Source organism: Microcaecilia unicolor, unplaced genomic scaffold, assembly GCF_901765095.1.
Source record: "Microcaecilia unicolor unplaced genomic scaffold, aMicUni1.1, whole genome shotgun sequence".
Taxonomy (NCBI): Eukaryota; Metazoa; Chordata; class Amphibia; order Gymnophiona; family Siphonopidae; genus Microcaecilia; species Microcaecilia unicolor.
Genome location: NW_021963854.1, coordinates 30,217 through 50,548, shown reverse-complemented (window position 1 = coordinate 50,548; position 20,332 = coordinate 30,217). Strand labels below are relative to the sequence as shown.

General features: G+C 45.9%; 1 protein-coding gene across 1 annotated transcript in view; it reads right to left on the bottom strand.

Moving 5' to 3' along the window:
- Positions 1 to 174: 174 nt before the first annotated feature.
- The window catches only part of LOC115459680 (dynein heavy chain domain-containing protein 1-like), a gene marked incomplete at its 3' end in the record, with an annotated part of 48,836 nt that continues 28,678 nt past the window's right edge, over positions 175 to 20,332 (bottom strand). The window contains exons 4-6 of the mRNA XM_030189487.1: positions 19,339 to 19,543; positions 9,722 to 9,813; positions 175 to 327 (exon numbers count right to left, since the gene is read on the bottom strand). Of these exons, the coding sequence (XP_030045347.1) occupies positions 175 to 327; positions 9,722 to 9,813; positions 19,339 to 19,543 (450 nt within the window). The remainder of the gene's footprint in view (positions 328 to 9,721; positions 9,814 to 19,338; positions 19,544 to 20,332) is intronic.

The following is a 20,332-nucleotide window of genomic DNA, read 5'->3' as shown; positions in this document are numbered from 1 at the left end:
CAGGATCTGCTGGGACAGGCAGCTTTTGGATCCTCTCCTGTATCTCCAAATATTGCTCCTGGAAACCTGTGCATCAGACAGAAAGAGGCAAAAGTAATCCCTGTTGCTGCCTTTTTTTGTTCTAACAAACTCTCCCACCCCAAGAGATGTGCTTTGAGTTAAAGGGGCTTTCACCTGAGAGGGATCGATCTGTCAGCACTGATGAGAGTTTCTCCAGGCCCTGAGTAGGCAGCAGTGTGGAATGTACTTTTAAGCAGCTTTGGGTCACACTGCGGACAGTGGCTGCATCAGCTGGATCAAGGATGTGACCACCATAGATAACAGATCCTGTAAAGGCAAGAAAAGCAACATCACCAAGTGAAGGACTTGGAGAACCGGTTACCCTTTTATCCTGGGAAAAGCAGAGAAGTACGACGCTTGAGTGGAGAGCGAAGCAGAGAAAGAAAAGGTGAAATTAGGCCTTACCTGCTAATTTTCTTTCCTCTAGATCTTCCAGACTGTTCAAGATGCTTGGGTTATGCACTCCTACCAGCAGAGGGAGACGAACACTAAAACTTCTTATACAAGTAGCCTGTGCAGACCTTCTACTAACCAGTAAAACAGTAACAAAGCAGAGGAACAAAACACCTCCACCTAAACAAAACCACTGAATCCACACTCAGATCTCCTCCCTTAAGACGGGGGAATTCAACTGCAGCTGGGCACAAACGGTACCACAAACTGCCCTTAGTAAAACTCCAGGACCCAAATCACAGGAGCTACTAGAAATATCAGCAACTGAAGTCTAAAGAAAATATCATACTGAACTGTCCGATACACTGGGTGGGCTCTTGAACGGTCTGGAGGATCTACAGGAAAGAAAATTAGCAGGTAAGGCCTAATTTCACCTTCCTCAGCAATCCTCCAGACCGTTCAAGACGCTTGGGACGTACCAAAGCAGTAAACACATCTAAGGGTCGGACCTGCGAAGCCCAGAGGACAGGTCTGCAGCTCCAAAACTGGTATCCTCCCTTGCCTGTACATCCACTCTGTAATGTTTGACAAAAGAATGCAGGGAGGACCACACACCCACTCTACAAATGTCCACCAGTGGAACAAAACTACTCTCTGCCCAAGAGGCTGCCATCCCCCTAGTGGAATGTGCTTTGAGCCCCACCGGCATCGTACGGCCATGCAATATGTAAGCTGAAGAGATGGCATCCTTCAACCACTGAGCTATAGATGCCTTAGAAGCAGCCATTCCCTTCTTGGGCCCCCCATGAAGGACAAATAACCTGTCCGAAGACCTGAATTCCTCCGACCTGCGCAAGTAAACCTTCAACACTCTGCGCACATCCAATTTCGCCAAACGACGCTGAGAAGCATCCCCCGTCTGGTCCCCCAAGACCGGCAATGAAATCACCTGATTGACATGAAAGGAGGATACCACCTTAGGCAAAAACGAAGGGACTGGACGCAGCGAAACCTTTTCCTTAGAAAACCACAGAAACGGAGGCCTACATGAAAGAGCCTGAAGTTCTGAAATCCTGCGAGCCGACTATATAGCTACCAAAAAGACCACCTTCATAGTAAGGTCTTTTATCGAACAAGACTCCAAGGGCTCAAAAGGAGAACCCGCCAAAGAGTCAAGAACGATAATAGATCCCTCTGAGGCACTATCGGCCGCTGAGGAGGACGAAGCAACTTCACCCCCCTCAAAAAACGGACCACATCCGGGGAAGACGCAACCGATCTGCCCTGCACCTTACCTCGAAAACACGCCAAAGCAGCCAGCTGCACCTTCAAAGATGACAATGAAAGGCCTTTCTCAAAACCATCCTGCAAGAAATCTAAAATGCACGACACAGAAGCTGTCGAAGGGACACACGCCCGGTCCCCACACCAATCTTCAAATATGTGCCACACACGCACATAGGCCAAAGACGTCGAACGTTTGCAAGACTGCAGCATCGTCTGAATCACCTGAGGAGAAAACTCTTTCCTTCTCAACCGTTCCCTCTCAAGGGCCACACCGTAAGAGAACTGAGCCAGATCCGGCATGACAATTGGACCCTGACACAACAGCACCGAGCCTCCCAGCCGCAGAGGCTCGCCTTCTAACAGGCGCATCAGATCCCCGAACCACAGCCGACGTGGCCAATTCGGAGCCATCAACAACACCGGACCCGCATGATATTCTACCCTGTAGGACTCGACCTATCAAGGGCCATGGGGGAAACACGTACAGCAACACCCGCTGAGGCCACGGAAGGACCAACGCATCAATCCCTTCCGCTCGCAGATCCTGACGCCGACTGAAATACCAAGGAACCTGAGCATTCTGTGCTGACGCCATGAGATCCACTACTGGCATTCCTGACTTTAGAACTATCTGGTCGAACACCGCCGGTGCAGAGACCATTCTCCGGGGTCCAACATGTATCTGCTTAGAAAATCCGCGTTCACGTTGTCCACCCCCCACGTGCGCCACCGAAATTTGCACTAGATGCCTTTCCGCCCAACTCATGAGCAGAGCCGTCTCGATTGCCAACTGCGGACTCTTTGTACCGCCCTGCCGGTTGACATACACTACCGCTGTTGTGTTGTCGGACATGACTCTTACCGCCTTTCCGACCACACTTGAGCGAAACACCAACAGAGCTACCCGAATCGCCCTTGTCTCCAACCGGTTGATAGACCACTGAGCTTCCTCCGTCAACCACCGCCCCTGCGTGGACCGAGACACTGAGCTCCCCAGCCCAGCAGACTGGCATCCGTTACCAGAATCACCCACTAAGGAGGTTCCAACGGCATGCCCTTTTTCAGATGGGCTGAGCACAGCCACCACTGCAGACTGTGCCGAGGAGCCCCCTCAATGGCAACCGCAACTCCAAACTGTGTACCTGGGGAGACCACAGGGACAACAGAGCCACCTGAAGCTGACGCATATGCGCCCTGGCCCATGGTACTACCTCTATCGTCGCTGCCATGAGGCCCAGAACCCAAAGGGTACATTCAAACCATCGGACTCTGAACGGACATTAACAGCCAGACCTGCTGCTGAAGAGAGGCGATCCGAGAATCTGGCAGAAAAACACGACCCACTACCGTGTCGAACCACACTCCCAAGTACTCCAGACTCTGCGATGGGATCAACTGACTTTTGACTACATTCACTACCCATCCGAGCGATTCCAGAAACGCGACCACCTGAGCTGTCGCCGCAACACTGTGAGCCCGAGACTTCGCCGGATCAACCAGTCGTCCAGATACGGATGCACCAGAATTCCCTGCCTCCGCAAAGCCGCTGCTACACCACCATTATCTTGGAGAAGGTGGTGGAGCCGTTGTCAGACCAAAAGGCAGAGCACAGAACTGAAAGTGCCTCCCTAAAATAGCAAAACGAAGGAAACGCTGATGGGCCTCTCGAATTGGCACATGCAGATACGCTTCCGTGAGATCCAGTGACATGAGAAATTCTCCCTGACGAACAGCCACTATGACCGAGCACAGAGTCTCCATACGGAAGGATGGCACCTTGAGCACCCCATTGACCCTCTTGAGATCTAAAATGGGTCAAAACTGGTCCTCCTTCTTCGGCACCACAAAGTAAATGGAATAACAACCCATTTCCTGCTCATGCCGAGGAACGGGTACCCAACTGGATTAAGCGACCCAGAGTCTCTTGAATAGCCTTTAACTTGACTCGAGAGTGACAAGGAGAGGGAAGAAACAGATCTGGCAGCGGGTGCTCGAACTCGAGCGCATAACCGTCGCGAACGACCTCCAGCACCCACTGATCTAAAGTAATTTGGGTCCACCTCTGATAAAACAGACAAAGTCGCGCCCTGACCTTCACCAGAGACTGGACCCGCACACCTTCATAAGGAGGACTTATTACCATTTCCGGCACCTCCGGAGGAGTCCCGACCTCCTCGACGACCTCCTCGAAAGGACTGCGTCCGCTGGAAAAACCGACCTTTAGAAGGAGATACAAATCTGCCCGGCCTGTACCACCTCGTGTCCTTAAACCGACCTGTAGCCGAACCCCCTCGACTAGCCGACTTTGGCCGTAACTCCAGCAACCGTGAAACCTTGGTATCCCCAAGACCACTCATCAGTTTATCCAAGTCCTCTCCAAACAACATAGAACCTTTGAAAGGTAGAGAACACAACTTTGCTTTAGAGGCCGCATCCGCCACCCAGCTCCTAAGCCAAAGAGCCCTGCAAGCCGTCACCGCCAGAGCCATATTCTTAGCCGAAGCCCTTAGCAAATCATAAAGGGTGTCTGCCAAAAACGAAGACCCCATCTCCAATTTGGCCAGCTCCTGAACCAAACCAGTTCTATCTAATGCAGGCTCATCCAAGAGCTTCTCTGCCCAACGGAAACAAGCTCTGGCTACCAAGCCCCCACACACAGAGGCTTGCAAGGCCAAAGACAACAAATCAAAGCTGCGCTTCAGAAAGGACTCTAGCTTCCTATCCTGAGGATCCCGTAAGGCTGTACCGCCATCCACCAGAATGGCCATAGCCTTAGTAACCGCCGTAACCACCGCATCCACAGTAGGTGGTTTCAGCAGGGCCAAATCTTCCGGAGGCAAGGGATACAGCCGCGCATAGCCCTAGACACCTTACAAGCAGCCTCCGGCACAGACCATTCCTGAAAAACCATGTCTCTAATGTCTGAATTCATGGGAAAGGAACGGGAGGCTCTCCGAATCCCCTTAACCAAGGGATCTACCTGGGGTCCCTCCGCAGAGGGAGTGGCCACCAGAGCAAACTTCAAAGTAGAGATCACCTGATCAATGAGCTCTAACAACTCCTTATGAAAATGCGAACCGCAGAATCTTCCCCAGGCCTTAGCCCATCCTGATCTTCAGACTCATCTAAGAGATCCTCCTCTCCTGGGTCACTCCAAACCTCCGACCCAGGCAGAGAAAGTATCTCCATAGGCTCCGAAATATCCACCCGCGGGCGCTTAACTCCCACTGAGCTAGCAGCCTCCGGGGAACAAACAGCCTGAGAGGGGCCAGCTCTCCAGGCATTATACAGAGACCAAACAAACTCAGGAAGGAAACCAGACCCCCCCCCCACAACGCTGCTGAAGCCCCAACAACACTTCCCGCAGTCTCTGCGACGGACCCCGCTCGCTCTCGCGGCGGCAGGTCCATCGCATGATCCGTGGGTAAACTAGGTGTGCTTCCCGCTACACACGGGTCCCCCGCGCCGGTACGGAATGCGCGGCCAAAAGGGCCGCGCTTCCCGCCAAAACCGGCTCCGTTGAGGCCGACCCGGGACACGCAGCCAAAATGGCCATGTTTCCCGCCAAAACCGGCCCCGCCGTTGCCAGCCCGGAATGTGCTGTCAAATCGCCGCCCAACACCTCCGCCAACTCAGGGGAAAGCACGGGGGGCAAGAGCGCTGACAACGTAGGCTCCCCACAAAATTTACATTGGCCACCTTTTACTTCAACGCCGCGCTTTGCGCAAAACCGACACCTCGCTGGCTTAGACATAATGGCCGTGAACACAATAAAAACAAACAGTTGCTTTGTGCTCTGACAGACTAATAGGCAAAACCACCCTTGAAGATGTTTTATCTCTGGACTGCCACAAGAATGGCCAAAATAGCCGCCTTTTAAAAACGTTTATTTTTTATTTTTTTTAAACCTCGTTGCTGATGCCTAAACGCCTCAAGGGTACAGAACGAGGTCTGTAGCCGAGGTCAAGCAGTCCTCCAGAGGAAGAGCACAGGGGGGGGACCCGACCACCCGGGTGTGACACCCCACCCCTTAGGACTTACACCCTGTAATAGAGATCCAAGTGTGGGTTCTCTAACATTTACAACCCAACCTAGAAACCCCAAACGGGCCTACCAGACTGAGTACACTGCACAGGCTGCATACATCATCTACCCTCTGCTGAGACTGAGAAAATACTGGTTAGTAGAAGGTCTGCACAGGCTACTTGTATAAGACGTTTTAGTGTTCTCAGTCTCCCTCTGCTGGTAGGAGTGCATAACCCAAGCGTCTTGAACGGTCTGGAGGATTGCTGAGGAAAGATGGCATTACACATGGCTGAATGGATGTACCAGTGACAAAGCTTTCTTTCCTTGGCTTATGGTGTGATATTTGAAGCTTTTTAGAAACAGCCCTGAGGGAGTATCGAGATTGGATGAAGCCCTTCTCTCTTTATCGTAATTATGTTCCACCTATACCTAGGTCGATCACTATAAAAACATCACATAATTTAACATACAACAAACACAATCTCACTGCTCACTAACAAAAGTATAATGCATTACCTCTTCAATCATTAACAATTACCTTCCTGAAATAGTAGTAAAGATAAGAAGAATTAAGTGTGTGTGAACATTGCTTTGCTGGGAACTAACCCATTACCATGTAACCACCTTATTAACATATTAACTGAATATGAACTGTTGTTTAAAATCAACTGTATAAAAGTGATTATACCAGATATATGTTAAGAGACTCTGTGCAGCAAACACTTTTGTGTAACAGCTGCATCTCCCATGAGAGACTATAGCTTGTGATTTGTACTTGGCAAAGCTCATATGCAGGCCTTGGTCTTCTTTCATTCCATTTATTGGATACTGGATATTTAATAATTTGAGGTGGGAGCGAAAAGAGACCAGAAAAACATGTAATACCATATAAGCTGGCTGTAAGGACTACCTGTTGAAAAACCTCCAAACAGCTCAAAACACTACAGCCAGGTTCATATACAAAATCTCTGTTTTGAAAGTGCCTCCCCTTTATTAATCAAATTACACTGGCTTCCCATCAAAGCGAGAATCACCTTCAAATTATGTAACTTTATTTTTCAAACACTAAATGGCACAGCTCCAGACTATATGGTACCATTAATCAACTTACCTCAAAGAAACACTAAATATGAGGCAAGAAACTATCTCACACTACACCGGACTACTATCTCAGACCAGAGCCGGTTGTGGGAGGCGGGGCTAGTGGTTGGGAGGCGGGGCTAGGGCTGGGCAGACTTCTACGGTCTGTGCCCTGAAAACGGCAGATGCAAATCAAGGTCAGGTATACACATAAAGTAGCACATATGAGTTTATCTTATTGGGTAGACTGGATGGACCGTACAGGTCTTTCTCTGCCGTCATCTACTATGTTACTATCAGGCTTATTTTCGAAAGTGATCGTCGGCCATTTCCCGACATAAATCGGGAGATGGCCGGCGATCTCTCAAAAGCGGCGAAATTGGTATAATCGAAAGCGGCTTTTTTGACAGCATTGCCACTTTCCCATCGCCTCGCCGGCGAAAGTTCAAGGGGGCGTGTTGGCGGCGTAGCGAAGGCAGGATGTGGGTGGGCATGGGCGTGGCTACCAGATGGCCGGCTTTCGCAGATAATGGGGAAAAAAAGCGGCGTTAAGCAGTATTTCGCCGGGTTTACTTGGTCCTTTTATTTTCACGACCAAGCCTCAAAAAGGTGCCCCAACTGACCAGATAACCACCGGAGGGAATGGAGGATGACCTCCCTGTACTCCCTAGTGGTCACCAACCCCCTCCCACACTAAAAATATAAAAAAAAAACCTTTTTTTGCCAGCCTGTATGCCAGCCTCAAATGTCATACCCAGGTCCCTGACAGCAGTATGCAAGTCCCTGGAGCAGTTTTTAATAGGTGCAGTGCACTTCAGGCAGGCAGTCCCAGGTCCACCCCCCCTTCCTGTTACACTTGTGGTGCTAAGTGTTGAGCCCTCTAAACCCCCCCCAACACCCACTGTACCCACATGTAAGTGTCCCCCTTCACCCATAAGGGCTATGGTAATGGAGTAGAGGTGTGGGGAGTGGGTTTGGGGGGATTTGGGGGGGCTCAACACCCAAGGTAAGGGAGCTATGCACATGGGAGCTCTTTTGGTATTTTAAAAAGTATTTAGAAATGCCCCCTAGGGTGCCCGGTAGGTGTCCTGGCATGTCAGGGGGACCAGTGCACTACAAATGCTAGCTCCTTCCATGACCAAATGCCTTGGATTTCGCCGGGTTTTAGATGGCTGGCATTTTTTTCCATTATCGCTGAAAAACAAAACCGGCCATCTCAAACCCGGCAAACTGGCATTTGGCCGGGCTAAACCGTACTATCGAAAAAAGATGGCCGGCCATCTTTTTTGATAATATGGTTCCAGCCAGCTGTTGCGCTGCTGCCAAAATACATCGCCGGCGATCTATTTGGCCGGTGACATTCGATTATGCCCCTCTATGTTACATCTCCCAAATTGCACAAAAGTGATCTACAAAAGTGTCCACTCTGCAGACTTCACTTACCTAGGAACTAAATGGTGGAACTCCTTCCCACCCAAAATAATAAATATACAGGAATATACTAGATTCCGCAAAATCCTCAAATTGTTCCTATTCAAACCCTCACAAAGAACCACCACATCTCAAACAATTAATTATTACCTGAATTGGTTATTACTCTATTTACCATTAACTTTCTCTTTGCTTCATGTACAATTTCTCATTCATAATAGATTTTCTAAATGTTAAACTTCCATATGTTTAAACTTCCCAGTACGTTTATGATACTGTATTATAAAATTGGATTCTTACAACAAATTACTTTCTTATGCATTATTCTTTGTTATGTATCCTATAGTGTTTATTGTAAGCCACATTGATGTGGGATATAAATGTCACAAATACATAAATACAGATGGCCTAACGTCAGGCGCCAGGAAGATGTGTACTAAGTGTGAATTTGCACTTTCAGAATACACACATAAGTCCACAGTTAGATGCTGAACCTCTTTTCCCTTGAGCTCTTCCTCCTACCTCTCCATCCCCACTTCTAGTTTCTTCACTAGCATAGTATGAGAAACAGTACAAGAGAGGTAGGAGCTGGAGAAAGGTCATAGTAACATAGTAGATGACGGCAGAAAAAGACCTGCACGGTCCATCCAGTCTGCCCAACAAGATAACTCATATGTGCTAATTTTGTGTATACCCTACTTTGATTTGTACCTTTGTTCTTCAGGGCACAGACCGTATAAGTCTGCCCAGCACTATCCCCGCCTCTCAACCACCAGCCCCCCCACCCCACCGGCTCTCTTTTCAGTATGTTGTAATTAATTGGCTCATTTGGTGTCGTGGAAGTAGGGAACACTTTGTCCTGGCTGCCACACCAGTGACTGCTGACAGCTTTTTGCGAATACACAGTGAACACCGGGGAAAAACAGGCAGCCATACTGGGGGACTGTTAACGGGGACAAAGTGATTTTAAAGAGATTGATGGGGGCCCTCTTCATCCCCACATACTAATTGCTGGCAACTGCTGGATGCAATGTTCACAGTTCTATGGTTCTGGTCAGTGACCCTAACTGCAAGTTATGAACAAGCTGGGATCAGAGTGATGATATTAAAAGGGGGGGGAGGTGGGGGGAGTTGTAAATGAATAGTCCTGGAGCCAAAGCCTAACAAAGAGTGTTCTGATTGAGCTCAAAGTCCAATGGATAGGTCACCCCCTCAAAGCCTCTGTTTCCCAAAATTAAACTACAGAAAAAAGCAGGAATGAATCTGATTCTTTAAGAAGTTCAGGACCAAAGAGAATTGTTTGCAGAGGGGGAAAGAAAGCAAAGAAGGTCTGACAGTGGGCAGCTAAGTGTGAAGCAGAGACATGCTGTTATTATGAGAAAATCACCCCCAGTTTAAGACTTTCCCCAGACTTCCTGCATGCACAGGGAGCGTCAGTGTCTACCTGCTAGAAACTGCATGACGTCTTCTGGATCCTGACAAAAGCACCACACCTTCTCTTGTACATTGAGAGCGAAGAATAGATCAGCCTGAGACCTGCAGCAAGAAGAAAGCGACAAGCGAGATCAGGGGAAAGATCAGCATCTCAATTTGGCTTCATTTCTTTCTCTGAAGAAATACTTTACTGTTATTATGACGATTTGAATAGCACATGCCAAAGATAACAGCACAACCGAAATTGCTGGATTTGCGACATAGGCGATCGGTGGCCCAACTGTTTGGGGAGGCTAAAGGGGATGGGGTTAAGGGGCGGGGCCAGTGGTGGGTTAGGGCTGGGCTGGGTGGGGTTAAGGGCGGGGCTGGGCTTACATCCATATAGAGTGGAGAAAAAGGGGGGTTCAGTAACGCCACCCAGCCAGCTCAAGATGATCGGACTATATAAGGCGTAGTAGGCCCGGCATAACATCATCTAGCCCCTCCCCCCTCCCTATTAAATGTCCAAAATTACTGCTGACTTTACCTCGGCTACATCAATGCCAGGTCCATTGTCAATAAAACTGAAATCATCACAGACCCATCCGAGCTATTAATAACTATTTACCTTTCAGGAAAATGTTAAAGTCCCATTTTTTCAAGCAAGTTTACTCTAATGGACCAGCTTAATTCCACCAGATCACCTACGATACTCCTAAGATGTTGACGCTTACTCTGACCCCAATGTTATACTCAATCCCTCATCTTCTTCCCTCCATCCTTTACCATTTCCCTCCCATTCTCCTTCCCTTTCACCTATCATATCCTTGTCTACCTTCCCTATTCTAATTCATTACGTTCTTTTCACATGTCCTTTGTAATGCCTTTCATAACGTAAGTAGTTATGATCATCACAATTTATAATACTGTTCCTACATTTCCTTGTTTTTACTGTATTCTTTACCATGTAAGATGTTTTCTTTTACTATGTAAGCCGCACTGGACCTGCTGTATGTGGGAAAGAGCGGGGTACAAATGTAATACATAAATAAATAATCCTTCTATTCTATCCTATTAAAAACTATAAAAAACAAAACAGAAAAAATAGAACTGTCTTTTCATTTACAGAGGGGTCTGGTGCTACTGTTGGGAGATTTCAACTTGTCTGATGTGGATTGGAACGTCCCATCTGCAGAATTGGAATGAAGTAGGGATTTGTGGGTGCCTGTCAAAGTGCCTCGCTCAGACAAATGGTGATGGACCCCACGAGGGAAGGGTCGATGCTGGATCTAGTGCTCACGAATGGAGGAAGTGTTTCCAATATCCGGGTGGGTGCCCACCTATGTAATAGTGATCATCACCCGATATGGTTTGATATAATGGCAAAGGCGAAGTGCGGATGCACAAAACTCAAAGTACTGGATTTCAGACGTACTGATTTTGATAAAATGGGGGAATAGCTGAAGAAGTTGTTGGCATGGGAAAGTGTAGGAGAAGTAGAAAATCAGTGGTCAAAGCTAAAGGCTGCAACTGATCTTTATGTAAGGAAAGTAAACAAAAACAAGATAAACCATTTAGATGCCGTTTTCTTCCCATTAGACAACTGATGACATAATGTTAGACAACTTGGAGTTTCGTCCTTTAATGAGTTAATATCGAAGTTTGCAAAAATGCAGTGTTTTAGTTGTAGCCATTGAAAGTAGCAGTGATTATGTAAATTATACTTTGCCTGTAGTGTAGAAAAGGTAGCCACTTGTGATTATCCAATAGTTGATGTAGAAACCATATTACAGGAAGCCTATATGGTTTTCCAAACAAGTAGCTGAATAAGAGCAAAAAAGGCTTTGTGTAAGAAATACAAAAGATCGTAGCGAGAGGATCACGGAAAAGATTATCGGATTAAACTCACAGAAGCGAAGAGGGAAATAGGCTAACGAAAGCACAAGTGGAAGAAAAAATGGCTAAGGATGTAAAGAGAGGTGACAAGAACTTTTCAGATATATTAGAGAAAGGGGAAAAGATAAGAATGGAATTGCAAGACTGAAAGATAATGAGAATGGGTATGTGGAAAGTGAGGAGGATAAAGCGAATGTGCTAAACAATTACTTCTCTTCAGTGTTCATGGAGGAAAATCCTGGAAAAGGACCGCGGTCAGCTGCCAAGAGAACATCTGGGCATAGAATGGATATTGTGCTATTTTCGGAAGAAAGAGTTTATAAATAGCTTGAGAATCTGAAGGTGGACAAAGCTATGGGGCCGGATGGGATACATCCCAGGATACTGAGGGACCTCTTTAAGATTTATTTAATAGATCTTTAGAGACGGGAGAGGTTCCGCAGGATTGGAGACGAGCGGATGTGGTCACAAATGTGGAGACAGGGAAGAAGTAGGAAACTACAGACAGGTAAGTCTAACGTCGTGGTAGGAAATATAATGGAGTCGCTACTGAAAGAAAGGATAGTTAACTTACTAGAAGACAATGGGTTACAGGATCTGAGACAACATGGCTTTACCAAAGGAAAATCCTGCCAAATGAATCTTATTGACTTTTTTGACTGGGTGACCAAAAAACTGGATGAAGGACGTGCACTAGATATAATCTAGTGGAGGAGTGGCCTAGTGGTTAGGGTGGTGCACTTTGGTCCTGGGGAACTGAGGAACTGAGTTCGATTCCCACTTCAGGCACAAGCAGCTCCTTGTGACTCTGGGCAAGTCAGTTAACCCTCCATTGCCCCATGTAAGCCACATTGAGCCTGCCATGAGTGGGAAAGCGCGGGGTACAAATGTAACAAAAAAATAAAAATAAAATCTACTTGGATCTCAGCAAAGCCCCCCACAGAAGATTCGTGAATAAGCTGAGAGGGCTGAACTTAGAACCAAAAGTGGTGAACTGGATAGGAAACTGGTTGATCAATAGGTGGCAGAGGGTGGTGATAAATGGAATCCACTCGGAGGAAAGGAAGGTGAGCAGTGGAGTTCCTCAGGGGTCAGTGCTGGGGTCAATTCTGTTTAATATATTTGTGAGCAATATAGGGTTGGAAAGAAAGGTTTGCCTTTTTGCGGATAACATGAAGATAGCCAATAGAGTGGATACCCTGGAGGGAGCAGAAACAATGAGAAGGGATCTCCAAACGTCAGAAGAATGGTTGTGGGTCTGGTGCAGTTAAAAATTTAAATTTTTACTAACTGAGCACACTCCAGAGCACTATAACCCTGTATCTATTTATATACTATTTAAACATCAATTTAATTGAACATCCACGCTTTGAAAGAAACAATTGTTGAATGGCAAGGGCCAGAAAAGGAGAAGGGATAACATCTAAACATCTAAGCCAAAACTGTGGGACCAGCACATTTTGAGGAGTGGTTTTTCCTTTGGACACACTGTAGAGGACAGAGTTGTAAGACAAGTGTAAGCTTGGATCTTGGGAGTGTCCAACAGTGACAGTGCATTACACCGAGGCAAAGAACTGTGCATATGAACCTACATATTTTTGAATGCAGGCTGATTAAAAATTGTCTTAAAGATTAAGATATTGTAATCTAACCATGGTTGAATAGATAGTGCAATAATACATAGTAACATAGTAGATGACGGCAGAAAAAGACCTGCATGGTCCAACCAGTCTGCCCAACAAGATAAATTCATATGTGTATACCTTACCTTGATTTGTACCTGTCTTTTTCAGGGCACAGACCGTATAAGTCTGCCCAGCAGGATTCCCCGCCTTCTAACCACCAGTCCCCCTCCCATCACCGGCTCTGGCACAGACCGTATAAGTCTGCCCTCCACTATCCTCGCCTCCCAACCACCAACCTCTCTTCCCCCACCTGCTCCTCCACCCTATTTCGGCTAAGCTTCTGAGGATCCATTCCCACTGCACAGGATTCCTTTATGCATATCCCACACATGTTTGAATTCCGTTACCGTTTTCATCTCCACCACCTCCTGCGGGAGGGCATTCCAAGCATCCACCACCCTCTCTGTGAAAAAATACTTCCTGACATCTTTCTTGAGTCTGCCCCCCTTCAATCTCATTTCATGTCCTCGTTCTACTACCGCCTTCCCATCTCTGGAAAAGGTTTGTTTGCGGATTAATATTGTATGTACCAGGTCATTTCAGTTAAGGCGGTAAATAAATAATTATGTTTATAAATAATTATGTTCACAGTCTCATTCAAAGCAGATGTTCATTTAAATTAAATTGATGTTTAATATGGTATTTAAATAGATACAGGGTTATAGTGCTCTGGAGTGTACTCAGTTAGTAAAACATAGAAATTGCACACTATTGTGTATTGGATTCCCAGATATTGTGGAGTTAAAATTTAATGCCAAGAAGTGCAGATGATGCACTTGGGGTGCAGAAATCCCAAAGAGAGATACCGCATAGGAGGGGAGAGATTAGTAAACTTGACTCAGGAGAGAGACTTTGGGGTGTTGGTGTCCGAGAATCTGAAGGTGAAGAAGCAATGCGACAAGGCAGTGGCCGTGGCCAGAAGGATGCTAGGCTGCAGAAGAAAGGCGGTGTTGATGAGGTCCCACTTGGAGTATTGTGTTCAGTTTTGGAGGCCGTATCTTGCTAAAGCATAACTCGATACCATGGTTCAATGATGAACTGAAAAAGCTAAAAACACAATCCAGGAAACTCGAACGAGCATGGAGAAAAACAAAAGATGAACACACACTCAACACATGGAAACAATCACAAAGAAATACAAACACGCAATAAGACAGACCAAAAGATCATACTATAAAACTAAAATAGGGACAGATTACAAAGACACGAAGAAATTATACCAATTCATGAACAAACTCCTAGACACCAACTTGGACACTACATCGAATACAGACATCCCATTTGCAGACAAACTTGCTAAGTATTTCAATGAAAAATTGCAAACCTACACAACATGCTACCTCAGGACAACACTGACATCGAACTCTTCCTTAATGAGTTGGACCCATCCACTGGAGAATACCCGACTGACCGAACCTTGTTAAAATTCACCCTCCTTACCGTCAATGCAGTTGCACAGGCAATTACCAGGTTCTCCAACATTCACTGTAAACTAGATACCTGTCCCAACTACCTAATAAAATCCGCCCCTGACCGCTTCATAGCAGACCTCACATCCCATCTAAACTACATGCTTCAGCAAGGTCTTTTCCCTAAGGAAAATGGCAATATCCTACTCACTCCGATACCAAAAGACACCAAGAAAAAAACAAATGAAATCACTAACTACCGTCCAGTAGCATCTATCCCATTGGTAGTCAATCTGATGGAAAGTATGGTAACCAAACAACTTACAGATTATGTAAGTAAATTCTCAATATTACACGAATCACAGTCAGGATTTCGCCCCCTCCACAGCACAGAAACAGTACTACTCACTCTCCTAGCCAAATTCAAGCAGGAAATAGCAATAGGCAAAAACATCCTTCTCCTCCAATTCGACATGGTAAACTATGATATATTTAAGATTACTAGATAAGTTCGGGATTGGTGGAAACACACTTAGCTGGATCAAGGGTTTCCTAACCACATCAAGTAAAATCAAACTCAAACATATCATCACCGTGGAAAGCAGGCTACGGAGTACCACAAGGATCACCGCTATCACCGATCCTCTTCAACCTAATGATGAACCCACTAGCCAAGTCCTTATCCAACCAAGGCCTTAACCCTTTCATCTATGCAGACGATGTCACAATATTCATTCTTTACAAATCTAAACTGACAGAAATCACCAACGAAATCAAGATCAGCTTGAACATCATGGACTCTTGGGCAAATGCATTTCAACTAAAACTAAACAAAGAAAAAACACACTGTCTCATTCTCTCATCCCTACACAGCGCGGATAACCCCACAATTATCAACAACCCAGATCACACCCTCCCTATCTCAGACAGCCTGAAAATCCTCGGCGTTACAATGGACCGCAACTTAACACTAGAGAGCCAAGTGACATCCAAAGCAAAGAAAATGTTCCACTCAATGTGAAAACTCAGACACGTGAAACAATTCTTCCCGAGGAGAACATTTCGCAGCCTGATACAATCAATGGTACTAAGCCATGTAGTAGACTACTGCAATGGAATTTATGCGGGATGCAAAGAACAAACCTTAAAGAAACTTCAGACCACTCAAAACACGGCAGCTAGGCTTATCTTCAGAAAAACGCGATTTGAAAGTGGAAAATCCCTTCACGAAAACTACACTGGCTCCCAATCAAAGAACGCATTGCTTTCAAAATATGCACTCTGATTCACAAACTTATCTATGGTGAAGCTCCGGAATACATGACAAACTTGATCGACCTCCCAACTAGTAACACATCTGAATCAACATGAACATACCTAAATCTGCACTACCCACGCTGCAAAGGACTCAAATACAAATCAACTTAAGCATCCAGTTTTTCCTACATAAGCACCTTGAGTATTGTGTTCGATTCTGGTCGCCGCATCTCAAGAAAGATAGTAGAATTGGAAAAGGTGCAGCGAAGGGCGACTAAAATGATAGCGGGGATGGGACGACTTCCCTATGAAGAAAGACTAAGGAGGCTAGGGCTATTCAGCTTGGAGAAGAGACGGCTGAGGGGAGACATGATAGAGATATAAAATAATGAGTGGAGTGGAACAGGTGGATGTGAAGCGTCTGTTCATGCTTTCCAAAAATACTAGGACTAGGGGGCATTCGATTAAACTACAGTGTAGTAAATTTAAAACAAATCGGAGAAAGATTTTCTTCACCCAACGTGTAATTAAACTCTGGAATTCATTGCCGGAAAATGTGGTGAAGGCGGTTAGCTTAGCAGAGTTTAAAAAGGGGTTGGACGGTTTCCTAAAGGACAAGTCCATAAACCGCTACTAAACGGACTTGGAAAAATCCAAAATCCCAGGAATAACATGTATAGAATGTTTGTACGTTTGGGAAGCTTGCCAGGTGCCCTTGGCCTGGATTGGCCGCTGTCGTGGACAGGATGCTGGGCTCGATGGACCCTTGGTCTTTTCCAAGTATGGCATTACTTATGTACTTATGTACTTATGCACACAACTGTGGAACGCATTACCAAAAGCCTTGAAAACTATGAACAATCACCTAAACTTCCGGAAAACACTAAAAACTAACCTGTTTAAAAATGCATACCCTACTGATCCAACATAAAATGCCTGATCTCTGCAACACAACAAAACTAAAGAACGTAATGGACATTTGTACAGTTGTACAATTCCCTAGTGCGGCTGTGCCACATGAACTTTATCTTACCACAACATCACTTTGTATTTGTTTACACCGGAGTCTGTAATGCCTCTCTGGTACTATGTAAGCCACATTGAGCCTACAAATAGGATGGAAAATGTGGGATATAAACAGTGCTTTTTTGCGTGCTGGTACAGCGTACCGGCACCTTTTTGTGAGGTCCGGCTCACCTGCTCGCTCCCTACCATTCGTGCACCCGTGCTCCCCCCCACTGCCCTCAGCTCCCCGACTTTCCTTTTGAAATCTTTACCCGAAGTCGCGGCGAACCGGCAGTAAAAACAGCTGGGAGGCAGGCAGGCTTGCCTCCTCGTCGCTTCCCTTCCTTTTTAGCGCGTCCCGCCTTTCCGCGAGGGTGGGACACACTGAGAGGGAAGGGAAGCGACGAGGAGGCAAGCCTGCCTGCCTGCTGTTTTTACTGCGGTTTGCCATGACTTCGGGTAAATTAAGATTTCAAGGAAAGTCGGGGAGCTGAGGGAGGGGGCAGGGGGCTGGGGTTTGAACAAATCACTGGACATGGAGGGGACGGAGGGCAGGGGAGAAAGGAGAATCGTTGGACATGGATTTGAGGGGAGGGCAGGGCAAGAGAGAGAGAGGAGACATGCTGAACATGGATGGGAGGGGAGGGCAGGGAAGATAAGAGAGAATTGCTGGACATGGATGGCAGGAGAGGACAGGGGGCAGAGGAGAATCACTGGACATGGGGGAGGGGAGGGCAGGGGAGAGAGGAGAAATGTTGGAAATAGATGGCGAGGAGAGCAGGAGATAGAGGAGTATTGCTGGATATGGATGGATGGAGGAGTTGGTGGGAGAGAGGAGAAATACTGGACTTGGATGGAGGAGAGGGGAGAGAGAATTATTGCTTTATATGGATACAGGGGAGGGAAGAGAGGAGAAATGCTGGACATGGATGGAGGGAAGAAGTGCTGGGCATGGATGGAGGGGAGGAAAGAAAAAAGAAGAAGATGCACATGGATGGAGATGAGGGAAAGGAAGAGAGAAGAAAAACTGCACATGATAGCGGGGATGGGACGACTTCCCTATGAAGGAAGACTAAGGAGGCTAGGGCTATTCAGCTTGGAGAAGAGACGGCTGAGGGGAGACATGATAGAGGTTTATAAATAATGAGTGGAGTGGAACAGGTGGATGTGAAGCATCTGTTCATGCTTTCCAAAAATACTAGGACTAGGGGGCATGCGATTAAACTACAGTGTAGTAAATTTAAAACAAATCGGAGAAAATGTTTCTTCACCCAACGTGTAATTAAACTCTGGAATTCATTGCCGGAAAATGTGGTGAAGGCGGTTAGCTTAGCAGAGTTTAAAAAGGGGTTGGACGGTTTCCTAAAGGACAAGTCCAAAACCGCTACTAAACGGACTTGGAAAAATCCAAAATTCCAGGAATAACATGTATAGAATGTTTGTACGTTTGGGAAGCTTGCCAGGTGCCCTTGGCCTGGATTGGCCGCTGTCGTGGACAAGATGCTGGGCTCGATGGACCCTTGGTCTTTTCCCAGTATGGCATTACTTACTGTTATGGATGGAGAAAATAGGCAAAAACTGGATCCATGTTAACCTCCTCCAGTCAATTCCACGGAGGAGGACCCAGCTTTTACTTTGGATGTAGGGCAAGAAATGAAGAAGAAAGGAGGAAAGTAAAGAAATATATGGAAAGGAAGCCCTGGAAACAGAGTTAAGAGAACAGATAGAGAGCAGCAGAATCAGAGACTGGGACCAATATGGATAGAAAAACAAAGTCACCAGACAACAACGGTAGAAAAAATCATTTTATTTCATTTTAGTGTTTACATCTGCTGTCTTATTTTGCACTGGGTATACTTGGAGCTGTAACAGCTTACAGAAATTATTTCTAATGAAAAAAATCACAATATTTTGTTCTCCTATACTAGTATAATGTTTTCAATGATATCTGTTTATATGCACCATGGCTGATATAAGGGGTGTGGCTATCATAGGGGTGGAGTCATATGTGGTGACCCCGCCCATAATGAGTACCTGCACCTTTTTTTCTACAAAAAAGCACTGGATAAGCACAAAGGAATCCTGTTTAGAAGGAATGGATCTATGGATTCTTAACGGAGATTGGGTGGCAACGCCGGTAATTGTGAAGCAAACCAGTGCTGGGCAGACTTCTACGGTCTGTGCCCTGAGAATGGCAAGGACAAATCAAACTTGGATATAAAGTATCACATACCATGTAAATGAATTTATATTGTTTGGATGGACTGTACAGGTCTTTATCTGCCGTCTTTTACTACGTACTATGTTACTGTTCCTGAATATAACTTGCTTTAAACTGCTACAGAAAAGGCATGAGATAAGTTTAGCAATAAAAGCCAGCTCAATGGGAGACTCACCACTGATAGAGTTCCGTCTGAGCAATGTTTCCATAGTTTTGTCGGTGCAAGAGCACCGAATGCAACAAAGCCAGCGCTATGATCCGCTCCACTGGTGTCTTTGATCTTGGTTGAGCCATGGCCTGGTTACAGCTTCTTTCCAATATTAATTTGAGCTCTTGCGGTGTCTCCCACAGCAGGCTCAGCGCCTGAGGCATAAGGTATCCTGAAAAGAGAGAGACAGTGAGAACTGGAAGGATACACAAATATTTCCTATTTTACACACATACAAAGACGTACACCTAAATCTATGCTACACATAAATTACCTGGGGATCTGTTTAATAAGCCGCGCCGTGCACTAATTTTTATATTCCTATGGGTGTCTCTATCGTTACTTTACACACACAACCTGCTCTATGCCACTCATTAATTTCCTATTTTACACAAACACACGTCCATCTTCTCTATGCACATACAAACATGTACACCTGCTCTATTCTAAACATCAAGTTCCTATTTTACACAAATATACACACACGAATATAATGTATAAAGTACATGGAAGAGTCAAATCCTGCCTCAACTCTGCCCCCAGGGATACCTCCCTTTACGTCAGATAAGCTTATGTGATAAAGTTAGAGCAAATTTATGACATGGGAGGGGTCTGGCTATTGGATTATGTATGGATAAAGGCAGATGACAAGGCCAAGAATAGCAGCAGCGTAATGGGATTTAACCATGCTGCTGATAAATACTGGGAGTAATTTTTTAACAGGATGCTCATGTCTAAGTTGCAAAAAGATACCTAGGTTAAGGTCTTTTGAAATAAAGGCAACACACTATCGCATGCTGTCATCAGTTACACCTCTGACTTGATTAATGAGCTGTTAATTGGCTAGAATTAGTGTTATGCTCTTACTTATCCAGATAGCGTAATGCTGTGGCTTCTCTTGTCTATACTTCAAGTATTGTCTACTTAATCTCAATTGTTAGCCACATTGAAGTCGAGTACA